Source organism: Natrix helvetica (genome assembly GCF_964273705.1).
Source record: "Natrix helvetica genome assembly, chromosome: 8".
Lineage (NCBI taxonomy): Eukaryota > Metazoa > Chordata > Lepidosauria > Squamata > Natricidae > Natrix > Natrix helvetica.
In genome coordinates, this window is record NC_138559.1 from 26,019,748 (window position 1) to 26,035,998 (window position 16,251).

Consider the following 16,251-nt stretch of genomic DNA (forward strand, 5'->3'; position numbering starts at 1 on the left):
TTGCACTGAGTGGCATCCTTCTAAAACACGGTGTCCCAATCTTCACAACTTTAAGAAAAGATTGGCCTCCCTAAGTTGTGGGTGGCTCAACACTGGAGGATTTTAAGAAGAGACTGGACAACCATTTCCTTCCTTCCTACGACCCATCCACTCGCACAGAGAGGGACTTCTCCAGGTGCTGTCCACCAGACAGTGCCATAGGGCGGCGCCTAGGAGCAGAGCCTTCTCTGTGGCGGGCCCAGCCCTGTGGAATGACCTCCCCCCGGATATTAGGACCACTACTGACCTCCGCTCCTTCCGTGTAAAGCTCAAGACCCACCTATTCCAAATAGCCGGCCTGGCTCAATCATAACTTCATAACGCTCCTGATGGGTTTTTTAATTCAGTAATTTTATTTAATGGGATTTTAAATTGTGTTTTTTAATTGTATTTCACTTATGAGTCTACCTCCTCCATGCACATGTATATGTCTTTGTTCTTTATGTATGTATGTTTGTCTTTATCTGTATTTTATCTGTTTTGATTGTACGCCGCCCCGAGTCCTTCGGGAGAGGGTTGCGGCTAATCAAATAAAATTATTATTATTATTATTATTATCCTTCCTTCCTTCCTTCCTTCCTTCCTTCCTTCCTTCCTTCCTTCCTTCCTTCCTTCCTTCCTTCCTTCTCCATCACTGGAGGGTTTTGAGAAGAGATTGGACAACCATTTGCCTGAAGTGGTATAAGATTTCCTGCTTGAGCAAGGGGTTGGGCTAGAAGATCTTCAAGGCCCCTTCCATCTCTGTTGTTCTGTTAAGATACCCATGGCATCCAGTCCTAGGCATACTCATGCTGGATTTCTTTCTGAAATTTAGAGAGGATTATTTCCAACTTTGGCAACTTTTGATATTCCAGGAATTAGGATTCCCTGGTTGATTTTGGAAAAAGTCCATTCACATTCAACCATTTTTACCTCTTGGGAATGACTCAAGTTTAGAAGACACTATTTAGATTCTAAACCAGGGATCTTCAAACTTGCTACTTTAAGACCTGTGAACTTCAACGCCCAGAATTTTCCTGCGAGTCATGTGGAATTCTGGGCGTTGAAGTTCACAGGTTTTCAAGTTGCCAAGATTGGAGGCCCTGTCAAAAATGATCTCATAAGAGCTACAATAAACGTCCAGTCTCTTCCCACTCCGCATCCTCTAAATCAGATAGACTACAATTTCCATTATCCCCAGCTGGCATGATTGTTTGGGGTGATGAAACTGTAGCCCAATAGATCTGGGAAGAGGAGAAATGTTTGCATAATCTCCCAAGAGTTTCCACCTCATTTCGGAAACTGGAAACCAAAACAAAATAGCACTGAAGTTCTAAGCTGGTGAGGTCAACTTTCCCCATGTGAAAAATAGCATTTAATTCCAACAGTCTTTGTCTTTTCTGCTTCCTCTTCAAATAAAAAAAACGACCACTTCGGTTTGGAATAAAATTGTCCATCTCCCTCTGCTAGCAAAAAAAAAAAAAAAGAGGAATATTTTCTTATTTGGACATTCATCAATCCACAACATGTAGTTTTACTTTTGCAATTTAAACAGCGGATCTTTCTGTTAGAGACTTTCATGTATTTGAGACCTCCAAACATACTGCTTAGAAAGGAAAAAATAAATGCCCGCATTTTCAATCAATGCCGTTTTTTCGGCAAAGGGAAGATCAAGATAGACCACATCCTCTGAAAACAGATATTTATTAATAAGGTTGTTTTTCCCCTATGGTACATTTTTTGGTTTTTATTTATTGTTTTTACTTATTCTTGCTGGCCTTCCAGAGTTACCTTTGATGGGGTGGGCTACCCTTTTTCCCTGAAAATAAGACCTCCCCGGATAATAAGCCCAATCGGCCTTTTGAGCACATGCGCTAAAATAAGCTCTCCCCTAAAACTAAGCCCTCCCCAAAAATATTGCAACACAGCAGCAGCCATGAGGTGACCATGCTCGCCGCCTCCTGCGCCTCAAAAATAATAAGACCTCCCCCAAAATAAGGCCAAGTGCTTATTTTGGGAAGTCAAAAGAAAATAAGACCCTGTCTTATTTTCAGGGAAACATGATAATATATAAATTTGATCAATCTTTCTCATACCACTATCAGAACTCCAGGTTAAAATTTGCAGGCCTCCTTTAAACTTTCACAGCCAATTATTACAGGTCAGGAATCCATACGACAAGGCAGCCCTCATTTTAAAAATCATTTTAGATTTAACGTTCTATCTTGTTCTAGATTAGAAAGTTCTTATTTTAGAGAGGAACAGTTTTGGGCACCCCCAGCAATTTATAAATCTCTTAGGTCATCTTCTAACACCTCTCTTCCCCATTCAAGAGTTTCAAATATCTATTTGACACTCTCTGAATTTTAAGGGGTGGCCGAGTCCCTCCCTCCCCAAACTGCCCTCTCCATTGGTAAAATCCTTCCAGTTACTTTCTCACATTTCTCCAGTGTCATATAACCCTTTTCAGATTATGTAGTTTTATTTATTTTTTAAAAAAGGAGAAGGAGAACATAGCATTTCAACTTGCAAAAGATGCTCTGGGAGAATATAACCCTGGCCGGAAAAGAATCACATCATGAATTCAGCTACATCCGTCTCTTTATCTCCAATTGGGAATATTTGTCAAAGCCTTATTTTTTTTCCAACAAAACAAAAATTGAATCAGGAACAATGGCCAAATTATATTCATAGTAGATCATTAACAACGCAGGCTGGGCTTTTCGTTGACTCAGCTGTCCCTTAGAAAGGTTCCTTCTAAGGAGAGATGGGAGGAAAAAGGCATGAAAGAATCCAGATTCAAAATTTAGAATTTTTTCTCTGGAGTTCAAATCAACCTTGTGATTGCAAGGCCAGAAGAAGGGGACGGATGGAAATAGCCAACTTTTTGAAGACAGGAGACTCCCACAATGCAAATTGGAGTAGCGATTGCAAAATAAAAGTTTAAAAATCACACCTACATTACAGAAAAGAAGGGGAAAGTTAGGCAGAAACTGGGGGACACATCAAGCCCCCCAAAGCTCACAGAAGCAGGTCCCCCATTCATCCACAGTTGTTGCTTGCAGGACTCAATGTTATTTTCCTGTCCACTCCCACTTCCCTGTTCAAGGCCTTCTTTGTCCACAAATGCACCAGGCAGGCCCCCCCAATGCACCCCGATTCCTCAGGTCTCCCCAAACTTTGTCAGGGAAGCGTTATCAGATGTCGGGGGGCCACAGAAGTGCCAGGGAGGGTCTAGAATTCGGCACCTGCAAACCTATGGGTCCTCTTTGGGGGCGCCTGCCTTGTTTGGGACCAGGGAGCTAAAAAGCTGGACAGGACCCCCAACGGGGGCTCCCAGGAAGATGGGGCCGGTGGATTTTGTTCCCCCAGACCCTGTCCTAGATGGGGCAATGCTAGGTTTTCCTCCAAGAGAGTCCATTTTCTGAAGCCTTTGAATATTCAAATTGAAACTATCGCGCAATCCTTGATTGTCAAATCAATGGATTCTGGAGGTTTTAAATACTTGGCTTGTGGGGAGAAAAATTCAAACTTATATCCGTAGGTATAAAAGATTAATATTGTTTGTCTCCCAGTCAAGAGCTGCACCAAGGCTTTGGAATTCTTTTTTAATCCCAAAATTCCTCTTTTCTTGCATGTTTTCCTTCTGCTTTAGGGAGCCCAGCTGTGTGTCCTTGATTTGGTCACCGTTTGGGAGTAGAAAGGCAATTGCTCCATTTTCTGCTCCTGAAGAATGTCAGGTAAGTCAAAATTGAATCTTGGGTGTGTGTTTTTTTTGGGGGGGTGTTCGGGTCAGAGTCCTTCTCTCCTGTACTTTTTGGGATGGCTTGCCTTTAAAGGATTTTTTAAAAAAAAAATCAAAAGAAGGGAAAAAGAAGGGAGAGAAAGGGGAAATCAGAGGGAGAGATTCCCAAATTCACAGAGCAATGAAGTAGAATGATTTTAAGGGCATGCATGTTAAACCAAATCCGGTGTAAACTCATATACATAAAATCCACAAACACACACACACCCAATGCCGCTGCACCAGGGCTGCGCTGGGAAACACAGCGGCCGTTCCCAGCTGTGAATGCTCTGGAATGTGGCTGCTCCAAAGATGGTTGTTGAAACCACTCTTTGGGGGGGGAGAGAGGAAGAAAAAAAAGAGAAGAAGAAGGAGAGAGAAAAAAAAACACTGTGAAGTTATGTGGCTAATTCGTAATCCGCCTAGTTAAAACGTGCATTCTTATTTTTTTCCAAAACCATAAGACTGAATTTCTGGCATTTCACTGGGAAAAGCGGGGTTGCATTTTTTTTTTTTTTACTGTGTGTGTGTTGTTTCCGCGCGGCAATGTGTGCACCCCCAAAACCCCAACTCAACTAAATTGCAATTTTGATCAAGAAGGGATGAGCACTTCCATCCGACGCCCCAAAATTCTGGCGTTGGAAAGAAAAGGCGCAAAAGAGAAGGAAGGAAGGCGCCCCTCCCTTTTGGGGGGGGCTACTCAAAAGAGACCCCCTCCCCACCAACCCGAGGATCCCCTCCACCCCTCCCGGGCGCGATGCTTCCGATGGCCAGCCGCGGCGCTGCCGCGCGGCGGACGCTTCTAAGGCGCAAAGTGGTTGCGCGCAGCTGGCTCGTTCTTACGACTGCCGGGACGCGATTTTGGCGGCGTCTCCTTTGTTTTCGGGGAGCCGGGAGAAGCGTGCAAAAGGGCAGGCGGTGGGGGACGTGCGAGGCGTGTTTGAGGGTGCAACTGGCGGAGGGGAAGATGGGCGGGGGGGGGGCGGCAGGAGGGCGAAAGTAGACCCTTTCCAGGAGGAAAGCGCAGCCTGAAAGTTTGCGCCGCTGACGACGGCTCCTCCAACGCCTCTCCCTCTGGTCCTGCCCGGGGAAAGCGAAGCCAGGGCCGAGGGGAGACGTCCCCTCGCGACCCTCGACCAGGACCGGCCAGTTGCGCGCCAGCCTCTCCGCGCGCAAAGGCTGCGGGGCGCTCTCCAACGGGCGTTGGTGCTGGCTTTTGACTTCCCGAAGGCGCCGGAACTTCGCCGCCTTAACCAGCCCACTCGGGAAGGCACCGTGGCGCCCTCCGGCTGCCCCACTCGGAGCGCAGCAGGAGCGGGGCCAAATCTTGCGCCCCTCCCATCCTTGGCACCATCCGGGTGCTGCTGCTGCTGCTGTTGCCAGTCCTGCGCCCGCCGCAGCCTCCGGGACGCCATTTGCACATGCAGGGCGGGGGCGGGGGGGGTCGCTCCGCTTGCAACCCAGTCCTCCGCCAGTGGCCCTTCCGGATATCCCTGGAGGGAATACAGAGCCCCCTATCCACCCAAAAAGCCCAGCCTTTCTCTCTCTCTCTCTCCAGCCTTCCTTCTTCTTCCCCTTCTCCTCCTCCTCCTCTTCCGATCCCAGATGTGGAACCGCCGGCCGGCCGCCTCCCCTCGCCCCTTTCTCTCCCTCCCGCAAGAAACGAGCGTGCAATTCACTCACAGAGACCGGGCGCTGCTACACCACCCAGAGGCCGTCAGACCCCTCCTCGCTCCAGCGTCAAATCGCAGGAGAGGGGGCTGAAAGCGCAGAGGAGGCTAAACTACACTACCCAGGGTACCTTGGGGAGGGGGAAGAAACCCAGAATCTCTTTCCAACAAGCTTATGCAACTTGTACCCCCTCCCAGTCCTGGCCACAGAACCAAGGCAGGCCCACCATAAATTGCCCACCTTGGCAGGTTTCAGGAAAGTGGGTTGAGAGCCACGGGTTATCTAAGCGCTAGGCCAATTCAAAAGCCCAATAAATGGCAAAGGATGCCAAGTTTAAGGATTTGGGCTGAATGGGTGCAGAATAAATCACACTGAAAGGGCAAATCTGGTCTTTAAAAACCCCACAACAAGTGTCAAAACTGCCTGGGATTATACATTACAATGAATGCTTTTGAAATTGTTCTTAACAGATTGTCAGTTAGAAATGAACAATAAATAAGAAAATTGCCACCCACCCCAGTTGCTGAGGGATCCAGACAAGAAACGTCTGTTTGTGTGTGTGTGTGTGTGTGTGTGTGTGTGTGTGTGGACACACATGTGTGCAAGAGACTCAACACAGCCAAGCAGGTCCAAAGTGAGGCCATGGGAGTGGGGGGAGTCTAAGAGAATGAATCTCCCCCCACTCATGGCAGTGAAAGTTGAATAAAATCATGGAGCCCATCAGTGGTTGCTATTATGAAAGAGCCCATCCTGTGTTTGGGGGAAAGGATAGGATCCCAACAGACAACACTTCTTTATATAAGGTAGTGAATGGAGCACCTAAATTATTTGGGGGAGGGGAGGCTAGGGAATAAAAGGGGGATTAAACTCTAGCACTGGTGTCCCCAAACTTGGCAACTTTAAGACTTGTGGACTTCAACTCCCAAAATTCTCCAGCCTGGCTGGAGAATTCTGGGAGTTGAAGTCCACAAGTCTTAAAGTTGCCAAGTTTGAAGACCTCTGCTCTAGCACTTCCTGGTGTAAGAAGTACCAAAGAATTTTTATTTTAAGAAAGAGATTCAGGAAAGGTGTGGGGAGTAAGAACATTTGGCTATTGATAAACAGGGAACACAGTTCACTCCCTGTTATGGAGTGCTGCCCAAAGTGCCAGCTTGATTCGAAAGCAGAGATTTAAAGAGGGCAAGTGAAATATGTGCTTGAAATGTTCCCCCCCAGGGATTTCTTTTCAAATGCGCGCTGGGGATCTCAGTAAGGACACAAGGCAGGACTGGAGACCTGTGTAAAGTAATCCTTCTGAGCTCGTCTTAATCTCCCTACAAAAGCTCATTAACAACAACAAAAATAACTTGGCAACTTTTCCCGTTTAAAGAATTCAGTTGGTCTCAGTCTAAATCCTGCTGCTGAAGCAGTCAGCCGTCTGGAGTTTCCCTGTGTTTGGAGATCCAGGTTCAAATCCACCTTCGCTTTAGACACGCCCTGGGTGAATTGGGGCTATGTTTTCTCAGCTGGCCCAAATTCTTTGGAGGGTATTATTTTGGGGATGAACTAAAGGGAGGTCCCAGGCTGTGAATTCATGCAGGAAAGACAGAATGTCAGAAGGAAGGAAGGAAGGAAGGAAGAAGGAAAGAAGGAAAGGGAAGGGAAGGGAAGGAAAGGGGAAGGGAAGGGAGGAAAGAAGGAAAAGGAAAGGAGGAAATAGGAGGGATGAAAGGAAGGAAGGAAGGAAAGGAAAGGGGGGAAGGGAAGGGAGGAAGAAAGGAGAGAAAGGAAAGGGGAAAGGAAAGGAGGGGAGAAAGGAAGGAAGGAAGGAAAGTAAATGGGAAGGAGGAAGGGAAGGAAGGAAGGAATTCCCCTGGCTGGGGAATTTTGTCAGTTGAAGGAACACATTTTAAAAGGTGACAAATTTGAAAAACACCACTTTAATACAATGAGTAAACCTTGCCAAGTGTGGTTTATATAATAAACTGTGGTTTATTAAACTGTGGATCAAAGCCAGAAGATGTCAGGGCTGTTGTCATCACTTCTTCTAACCAGAGATGGCTTTCAAGAAGCCGCAGCCGGCTGTTTGCGTGCTTTGCGTGTTGCTCTTGGGAGAATGTGTGAGTGCCGACCGCTCCGGGACTCTCAGCCTGGCCAGGAGCCTGCCGAGTGCCTTGTCTCCGCCAAAAGGCTTTTTTCCCCACGCTCTCCTTTCAGGGAAGGCGAAAATCTACCAAGGGGTCCGAGTGAAGATGACAGTGAAGGAACTTCTGCAGCAGAGAAGAGCCAAGCAGGCCACCCTGGCTGAAGCCGTAAGCATCCCCCTCTTAAACTCTTCCCACCTTTGGATATTAAGTGGGCCATTCTCAGTAGATCAGCTATGGGGTTCGGGTTGCATGGTCAGCGCTATCATCAATGGGAGCTCTGATGATGTTAGCTAGTTGGGTCGTGAAATGTCTGCAAGAAAATAACGAAGCTCAGAGAGCAACCAAGACTCCACAGCAATCCTCCTCTTCATCCTCCTCCTCCTCCTCCCTGCAAACCCCACTTCCTTCTAGCACTGATGATGATGTTACTTAGTTGGGTCATGAAATGTCTGCAAGAAAAAAACTAAGCTCAGAGAGCAACCAAGACTCCACAGCAATCCTCCTCTTCATCCTCCTCCTCCTCCTCCTCCTCCTCCTCCTCCTCCCTGCAAACCCCACTTCCTTCTAGCACTGATGATGATGTTACTTAGTTGGGTCATGAAATGTCTGCAAGAAAATAACGAAGCTCAGAGAGCACCAAGGGCCACACAGTTCTCTTCTTCTTCTTCTTCTTCTTCTTCTTCTTCTTCTTCTTCTTCTTCTTCTTCTTCTTCTTCTTCTTCTTCTTCTTCTTCTTCTTCTCCTCCTCCTCCTCCTCCTCCTCCTCCTCCTCCTCTTCCTTCTTTTTCTTCTTCCTCTTCCTCCTGTCCTCCAGGTTGGAGAAGAAGGATAGAGCTGATTTGCTAGAATTTCTTTCATAATAATAATTTCTTCTTCTTCTTCTTCTTCTTCTTCTTCTTCTTCTTCTTCTTCTTCTTCTTCTTCTTCTTCTTCTTCTTCTTCTTCTTCTTCTTCTTCCTCCTCCTCCTCCTCCTCCTCCTCCTCCTCCTCCTCCCTGCAAACCCCACTCCCTTCTAGCACTGATGATGTTACCTAGTTGGGTCATGATACATCTACAAGGAAACAATCACATTCAGAGAGCACCAAGGACTCCACAGTTCAACCCTGAGCTACAGAGATTCTCCTTTATCAATAGAATGTCTCCTACTACGCATCAAATGCATTCTTTGGTGGCTCTCAAAAAAAGGTGCCATTTTCCTTCATGCTTTCTTCAGCTTTCGGCCAGTAAAATCCAAGAGCCTCAATGCTTCAACCAAGCGCCCTCTTAGCAGACTCCAGCCCTCCTGGGCATCTCCATGTCCTTCCTTGGCTTTCTTCCAATTGCCCCACAACTTGAAGAACAAGGATATGCTTCCGACCCTCCCTTAAAAGAGGGAACAGACAGCTGGAGAGGTTCTCCTGGGTGGATCTGGCCAAGAAGAGGTTGCAGAGGTCCAATTTTTTCTCCTGCAACCTTCCCATGGATCTGTTAAACACCCAGGGCTGATCTCACAAGGAATCTGCCTGCGGTTCCTCATTGCTGCTCTCCTCGCCAAGGGGGGAAATGATCCAGCCCTTGGCCCAACTGCAGCATTTGTTCTCCTGCCAGAGAACTCCGCTTGATGCTTCTTCTCTTTGTTTGCCTTCTCATCTGGAGGGGAATTTCAAAAGGTCCTTTTGGAAACCAAAGGGCTGTTTCAATTCTTTCCGAATCCAGCCAGTGTGTGGGGGTGAACCTCCCCCTCCTCTCCTTTCCTCTGGATTGGTTATGGCGGTGGGTGGGTTGCCTTGGGAAGGTGGGGATGGAATGCACACTTGGAGGGGGGGTTCTTTGTGGCCCGTTGTGACTCAGTGCGCTGCACGGGTCCCAGCCCATTAGGTAAACTGAACCTCCGAGCACTCCTGGCTGAGTACAATGTGCAAGCTTTGCCTGCCGAATGTGGGGGGGGGGGGAATCCACCAGTGTGAAAGGCAGGGCAAACCAGGAGGAGAGAATGAACGAGGGAAAAGTCACCAGGGCATCAAAATCCTTTGGCGACCAAAGCCTTCATTGTAACAAACCAGTTTTTCCCCCTGTTCCTTGTTCCCTGGAAAAATTGGTTCCTGTTCTCCCCCACGAAAAGCACATCTGAGAGGAGTAAAGAGGTATTAGAATAGAATAAAAGAGTTGGAAGGGACCTTGGAGGTCTTCTAGTCCAACCCCTTGCTTAGGCAGGAAACCTTACACCACTTCAGACAAAGGGTTGTCCAACATCTTCTTAAAAACGTCCAGTGTTGGAGCATTCACAACTTCTGGAGGCAAGTCCTTCCACTGGTTAATTGTTCTCCTCTTTGTTGCTCTTCTCTGCACTCTTTCTAGAGTCTCCACATCTTTTTTACATCGTGGCGACCAAATGTTCTTACTCCAATGTCTCTCAGTCTTGGCAACTTTAAGATGTATGGACTTCAACTCCCAGAATTCCCAGAATAGCTGGCTGGGGAATTCTGGGAGTTGAAGTCACACCTCTTAAAGGGGCCACATTTGAAAAACTCTGCCCTAGCGCAGCTCCTGGCCAGGTCAGAAATTCTGTCTCCTCCGGTATCTTCCTCATCTGCTCACCGTCTCGAAAGGTGTTTTCTTCTGTGCGTCTCTTTTGACCTTGACTTTCAACCTTGGCAAGGACAGGAGCTGAAAGGCAAAGGCAGAACATTCTGGTGAGGTCGCACTGCAAACATGTCAAAAGAAATGTCTATAGGTGTGGAAACATTTTACTCCAGTTCTTGAAAATTGCCCCTTGCGTTTCCTGAGCAGAAGGCCCTTGCGTGTGATTCAAATATTTCTGGAGCCTTGAAACCTCGGTTGTTGCTTCTCACGTAAAAGAAGCTACTAACAAAACGAGCAAGCAAGAAATCTTGCCTGAATGTGATTCACTTATTCATAAGTGTTGTTTTCCTTTCCTTTCCCATCCTTCTTCTATCTTCCTTTCCTTTCACTTCACTTCCTTTTCTTCCCTTCCTTTTCCTTTCCTTTGTTCCCTCTTTCCTTTCTTCCCTTTTTTCTTCCTTTCCTTTCCTCCCTCCTTCCTTTGCTTTCTACTCTCTTTTCTTCCTTTCCTTCCCTCTTTCCTTCCTTCCTTCCTGTTTTCCCCAAACTGCCCTCTCAAGATGCAGATTTTTTTTAGACAGTGGAAGACCCCTTCCATTTAAAGGTTGCAGAGCCCTGGGGAAGCAAGCACCCCTAAATTATGTCTAGCCGAGGAATCACATGGAGGAAGACCCCAGATTAAATACATCCAAGGAAGGAACAACTTTCCTTCATTACCTTGTAGTAGCTCAACAATTTCTCTATCTTGGAGAGAAATCCCGGACTTACCTCTGCCATGTAAGGGGAGGTGAAGGAAGCGGGTGGGGGCAGCGAGTCCTTCTGTTTTATTATTATTGGAGAGAAACAGCCCTAGAGATTTATTTTGCTTTGTTCCTTTTTATTCTCAGGTTTTCGGAGAATGCAGCGGAAATGTCCAAACTGGTGAGGTTTTTTCGCCTCCCTGCACAGGTTGGTCCAAAACAGGGCCCCTTTCTCCTTTCCCCAGCCAGCACCCACAAATGCGTGCACAAACTTCCCCTCTTTCCCCAGCTTTCTAGACCTCTTTTCCTATCCGTTTTCTTCTTGAAATCCTGACTTACGGCTGGGCATGGGCATTTAATTGTGAAAATGGCCAATCCGGGTTGGGCAGGAGCTTGCTCAATGCAGATGAGCGTCCAGGCTGGGTGGAGAAGGTTGGTGGGAGCTCACCAGCTTAAGAGTGTGTGTGTGTGTGTGTGTGTGTGTGTGTGTGTGTGTGAGAGAGAGAGAGAGGGAGGGAGGGAGGGAGGGAGGGAGGGAGAGAGAGAGAGAGAGAGAGAGAGAGAGAGAGAGAGAGAGAGAGAGAGAGAGAGAGAGAGAGAGAGAGAGAGAGAGAGAGAGAGAGAGAGAGAGAGAGAGAGAGAGAGAGAGAGAGAGAGAGAGATTCCAGCTGAGGTTTTGGTGTGTTCTTTCTGGAGTGGCTTTAAAGACACCCGCTGCGTTCATTCCCTTTTCCTCTTCTTGCTAGACTAATTTATTTTGGGGTGGGTTTGTTTAAAACCAGCCACGCTCGCTTTTATTTTTCCCTCCTGCAGCTGCTGTTTTCTCTCTTTTCTCCAGATACTCCCAAAAGAAAATTGTCTTTTTATACCTCGTAACCGTTCTTTTACGGGCCAACAAAATGCTCCCGGCTGTAATAGGGCTTTAGATATGCAGGCATTTTCCTCCCAATTCCTAAGCTAGCAAAGGACGAAGTAACCTCTAATAATTGAAACTGGGCAGTTGAGTTAAGAAGCAGCAAATTTAGAGAGCAATTTTTGAGCTCTGTAAAGGAATTCTGCATAAGGAGGTATCGATTTTCTTAAGCAGAGAAAGGTAGAAATACGAAGGAAAAAATTAGTTTGAATAACATCCTGAAAAATCTTTTGTCAGGCATAAAGGTAGCTTGTCCTCAACTTACAACCATTTGCTTAGTGACCGGCACTGAAAAATGCGACTTATGACCATTTTTCACACTTATAACCGTTGCGGCATCCCCATAGCCACAAGATCAGAATTCAGATACTTGGCAACTGACTCATAGTTATGACAGTGGCCATGTCCCATGTGTGTGAGTGTGTGTGTGTGTGTGTGTGTGTGTGACACAATCCCCTATTGTGACCTTCTCACAAGTCAAGTCAATAGAGAACTTAACAACCGGGTTACTAACTTAACAATTCACATAACAACCGTGGCAAGAAATGGGGCCAAACTCATTTACCCAGTGTCTCACTTAGTAACAGAAATTGGAGACTCAATGGTGGTCATAAGTGGAGGACGGCCTGTATTTTTAATGCACATTTTTGCTAGGCCAATTTTTACCCCTGGATATTTGTTATTATTTGCCAGGCTAAAGTCTCTGCCAACATCTATTTCACAGCAGAGCTGAGTTTTCCTGCCTTCTTTTCTTTTCTTAGTTCCTTACCTCGATACGGCACCTGAATCTTCCTTATCCAGCTGCTTGCAACCTTGGCCGTTCCAGAATGGGACTTCCTGCGAGGAAATTCCCAATTATTTGGAGCAGCTGGTAGATTCCTGCCTTCAAGCTGAGCCACCTCTAGAGATACCCTTGGCTCTGGCACAGGACAACCTGCCCTGCTCACCTGAGAGCTTCCAGCCAGCCCTCACCTGCCTGGTACGTGAGTTTCTATATCTACAGAGTTGGAGGGGGAGGTTCCCAAATATATATCGCCCCTAGGAGAAAGGACTTGCTTAGGTGCAAGGGAAGGGCGGCAGGTGGGCAAGGGTATTGTAAGAAGTTAAAACTCACCCAGCTCCTAGAAGAATGAAATATCCTGGGAAATATTGAAAAGGCAGAATATTATGTTTCCCTGGATCAGAAATGGAGAAACATGTAGGTTCAATCTTAATAGCCCTCACCTTTGTCAATGGGCCATTAAAAGGCCTGGGCCAGTCTATTTTACATAATAAAGATCTCCCCCCCTTCAGCTTCAGGGTGATGGGATTAAGGCATGATAGGATTAGCCCTTGACCCATCTCACCACAGGGCACCTGGGAAGAAGCAATGCTCAATCAAACCTGGACTCAGAACACAGCCTGGCCCCCTGGGAGACAACCAATCAGAATACAAGCTCAAGATCAAAGGCCAGAGAGGGCATAAAACCAGGGACTTTCAGCATCTCTGCCTCTTTTTCTTCTTCACCCAACATCTGGAAGCACCTGATGATCCCCCATTTCTGTTCAGGAGCTCAAGCCATGCGATCCTGCCCACCATTAAACCATCTTTCCAAGCAGCCTCCATGTCTCCAGTGTGTTTTTCCCCACTTGGAGCTGGATCCAGAAGGACATTTCTTCCAACAGTATAAAACAGCGGGGGAGAATGCAGTTGAGAGAATCAGCAGGCAATTCCCTGGCAAATTCACCCATTTAAGGGTTTCTCTGTTTTATTTTTGCAAACCTGTCCTTTCTTCTTTGCAAACCTGAGGACAATGTACAATCTTTGGACTCAGATTGTGCTTCTTGCTAGGGGTGCCCAACTTTGGCAACTCAAAGACCAGTGGACTTCAACTCCCAGAATTCCCCAGCGACCCATGCGGGCTTGGGAATTCTAGGAGTTGAAGTCCATAAGTTGCCAAGGTTGGGCACTCCTGCTTTAGCTGATTGGCACTACTTGGTACACTCTTACTGGAGAGTAAGCCCTATTGGACCCAGCTTACTTCCCAGCAAACATCCCTCGATCATCCTGTGAATCTAGATGTATAAAACTGTGTGTGTGTGTAACCCCTCGAGCAATTTCAACCAAACTTGGTACACAGATGACTTACTCTCTGGAAACAAATACTGTGGGGGGTAGGACACCCCTAACACCGTTCGGGATGTGCGTTCTGTTAAGATACAGCCTGTTGTGCCTTAAAATGGCTTCTACTGTACAGCGCACTGGAGTTGCCATGCTTCACAGTACTCTACAAGGAGGCTCCCGCTGGTAAGGGGGAAAATCCAACATTAGAAATTACGTTTGGTCCAGACATTTTCAACAAGGCTTTGATTATTTTTGAGGACGAATGTTTGGCTTTTGGGGACACAGGGAAAACATTTGTAACTATTTTAATTGTCACCAAAATCAGGGCTTTTCCTGTCTAATGCAGGATTAGGATGAATAAATACCCCGGTAATGCTGTCTTATCTGCTAGCTCAGAATAAAATTTGCATACCGAAGACTGGATGTTTCATCTTTGTTTTATCTTGTTTTAGGGTTCTGGATCCCCAGAGGCTCCGGATCCTCCCAGCTCCTTCGATTGCAGCTATTCCCCATCCCAGATGCCTCCTTTTGCCCCGCTTGGCTACAGCTGCCCGGCTCTGGATGGCAGGAGTTGCATGTATCCGTCCTCGGAGGAACGTACCTGCCAGTCACACAACCATGTCCCACACACCGCCAGCCTACCGACGTGCTACTGCAACCCGTGTGGTTCCCAGCATTTGGAGACATTTCGAGCCCCCGAGTACTTTCCCTACGCCACCCTGGATTGCAAAGACTATGCCCCTTCGGTCTCGGTGGCGGAGGACTTCTGGAAGGATAGGAGTTGGGATCTGTGCTACAGTTAGCTTAGCAACGGCCGTCCACTCTTGTGAATGCAGGAGTTTCATAGACTCTCAGGTCCCCATTTTGGGTTGGCCAAACGCTCCAAACGACACCTTTCTCAGGTCAACCAACAACGAAAGGGCAGGATGCAAGCTTGAAGGCAGGGGTGTCCAACCTCTGCAACTTTGGAAGACTTCTGGACTCCAACTCCCAGAATTCCCCAGCCAGCCATGGGAGTTGAAGTCCACAAATCTTCAAGCTGCTAGAGGTTGACCGTCCCTCCTTTAGAGATTTCCAGAATTCGTCAAAGGGTTGAGTAGAAAAAGAGGAAATCCTTCTCAAGCATGATTTGGGCCTAAAACAACCTGTCTCCATCTGTCGACGAAATAATCCAAATTCTGCACCAAGAGACGTGGATTTCTACAATCTGTTCGAATGCCTTTGCAAACGTCCTGTTATTTTATACTAGCCGATAACACGGCGTTGCCCAGGTATTTATTTATAGGGGGGAAATGTCCAGACCAAACGTAATTTCTAATGTTGGATTTTCCTCCTTATCACAGGGAGCCCCCTTGTGAAGTACCGTGAAGCTGTTACCATGACAACTCCACTGCGTTTCACAGTAAAGCCATTTTACAGCAGTACAGTAGAATCCATTTTAAGGCACAACAGGCTGTATCTTAACAGAACACACAGCCTGAGGGGTTTTAGGGATGCCTTACGCCCACAATATTTGTTTCCAGAGAGTAAGTTTGATTGAAATTGCTCGAGGCGTTCCAGAGTTATGCTGGAACATACATACATACACACACAGCCATTTTTATATATATAGATATGTTGCGTGCTCTTTTATTCCAGCCCTGGCCTCTCAGTACCATCTTATTCGACAAGTTTGTCCATTTTAGCATTTCCCATGCCATCAACACGTCACACATCCAATGGCTAAGAATGCACTTTTAAAAAACCATTAGTAAATCAATTAAGGTGATAACTGCCACAAGATTTCAGAGTGCGAAGTAAGAACGGCTTAACATTTACCCATAGAAAGAAAATTCAACAATGGTCTATTTGCACGTTTAAAATTTGCCAGCCCTGAAAATTTCATTGCCTTCCTGTTCAAGAATTCTGTGAGATCTGGAAGCTTGCATACCTCGACCAGCAACATGCTCGATAAACTGACTTAGTCACTCTCATAAAAATGACCTAATATTCTTGCCCTCTGATCAAATATATATGTATATACGTATTTCCAGCGAACTGATAAGTATCTACATTAAATTCATCTTGGGGTTTTATTTTTTCTGTCTTGTTTCCTTAAGGAAGCAAGCAAGCTTTTAAACCATATACTAATGTTTGTTCTCCCAATTAATCAATGTGTAATGTCTTAAGATTCCATTAAATGAAGGTCAAGCAGTCAGCAGGGGTGGTTTGGGGGTGGGGGTGAAGATGTGTGTATTTTATTTGACCCGTTTTTCTATTTTTTTTCATGAGTTTTGTTTGTAACTATACAGTTTACAATGAATAAACTTCACTATTGCTATGAAAACTTTCA

The 16,251-nt window shown here is 46.4% G+C and overlaps 2 protein-coding genes and 1 long non-coding RNA gene across 5 annotated transcripts in view; 2 read left to right on the forward strand and 1 right to left on the reverse strand.

The window, feature by feature from the left end:
• The first annotated feature begins 3,654 nt into the window (after positions 1-3,654).
• Positions 3,655-15,112, forward strand: POU2AF3 (POU class 2 homeobox associating factor 3). Of its 3 annotated transcripts, none has more exons than XM_081961368.1 (5): positions 3,655-3,758; positions 7,670-7,764; positions 11,050-11,110; positions 12,577-12,794; positions 14,372-15,112. In XM_081961368.1, the coding sequence occupies exons 1-5, from the start codon at positions 3,752-3,754 to the stop codon at positions 14,720-14,722; spliced, it is 732 nt and encodes a 243-aa protein (XP_081817494.1). In that variant the 5' UTR covers positions 3,655-3,751; the 3' UTR covers positions 14,723-15,112. The 3 variants fall into 3 exon arrangements, with proteins under 3 accessions (XP_081817494.1, XP_081817493.1, XP_081817492.1); XM_081961367.1 differs by lacking the exon at positions 3,655-3,758 and adding an exon at positions 7,250-7,368; XM_081961366.1 differs by lacking the exon at positions 3,655-3,758 and having other exon boundaries at positions 7,392-7,764.
• Positions 8,181-11,187, reverse strand: LOC309396327. Its single transcript, XR_014176088.1, has 3 exons — positions 10,931-11,187; positions 8,632-10,246; positions 8,181-8,205 (listed from the first exon to the last, which is right to left on the reverse strand). It is a non-coding gene; the product is annotated as an uncharacterized lncRNA (long non-coding RNA).
• SIK2 (salt inducible kinase 2) overlaps positions 8,555-16,251 on the forward strand; it is a 191,585-nt gene continuing 183,888 nt past the window's right edge. The window contains exon 1 of the mRNA XM_081961359.1: positions 8,555-8,563. The gene's annotated coding sequence lies outside the window, so the exon portion shown is untranslated. The remainder of the gene's footprint in view (positions 8,564-16,251) is intronic.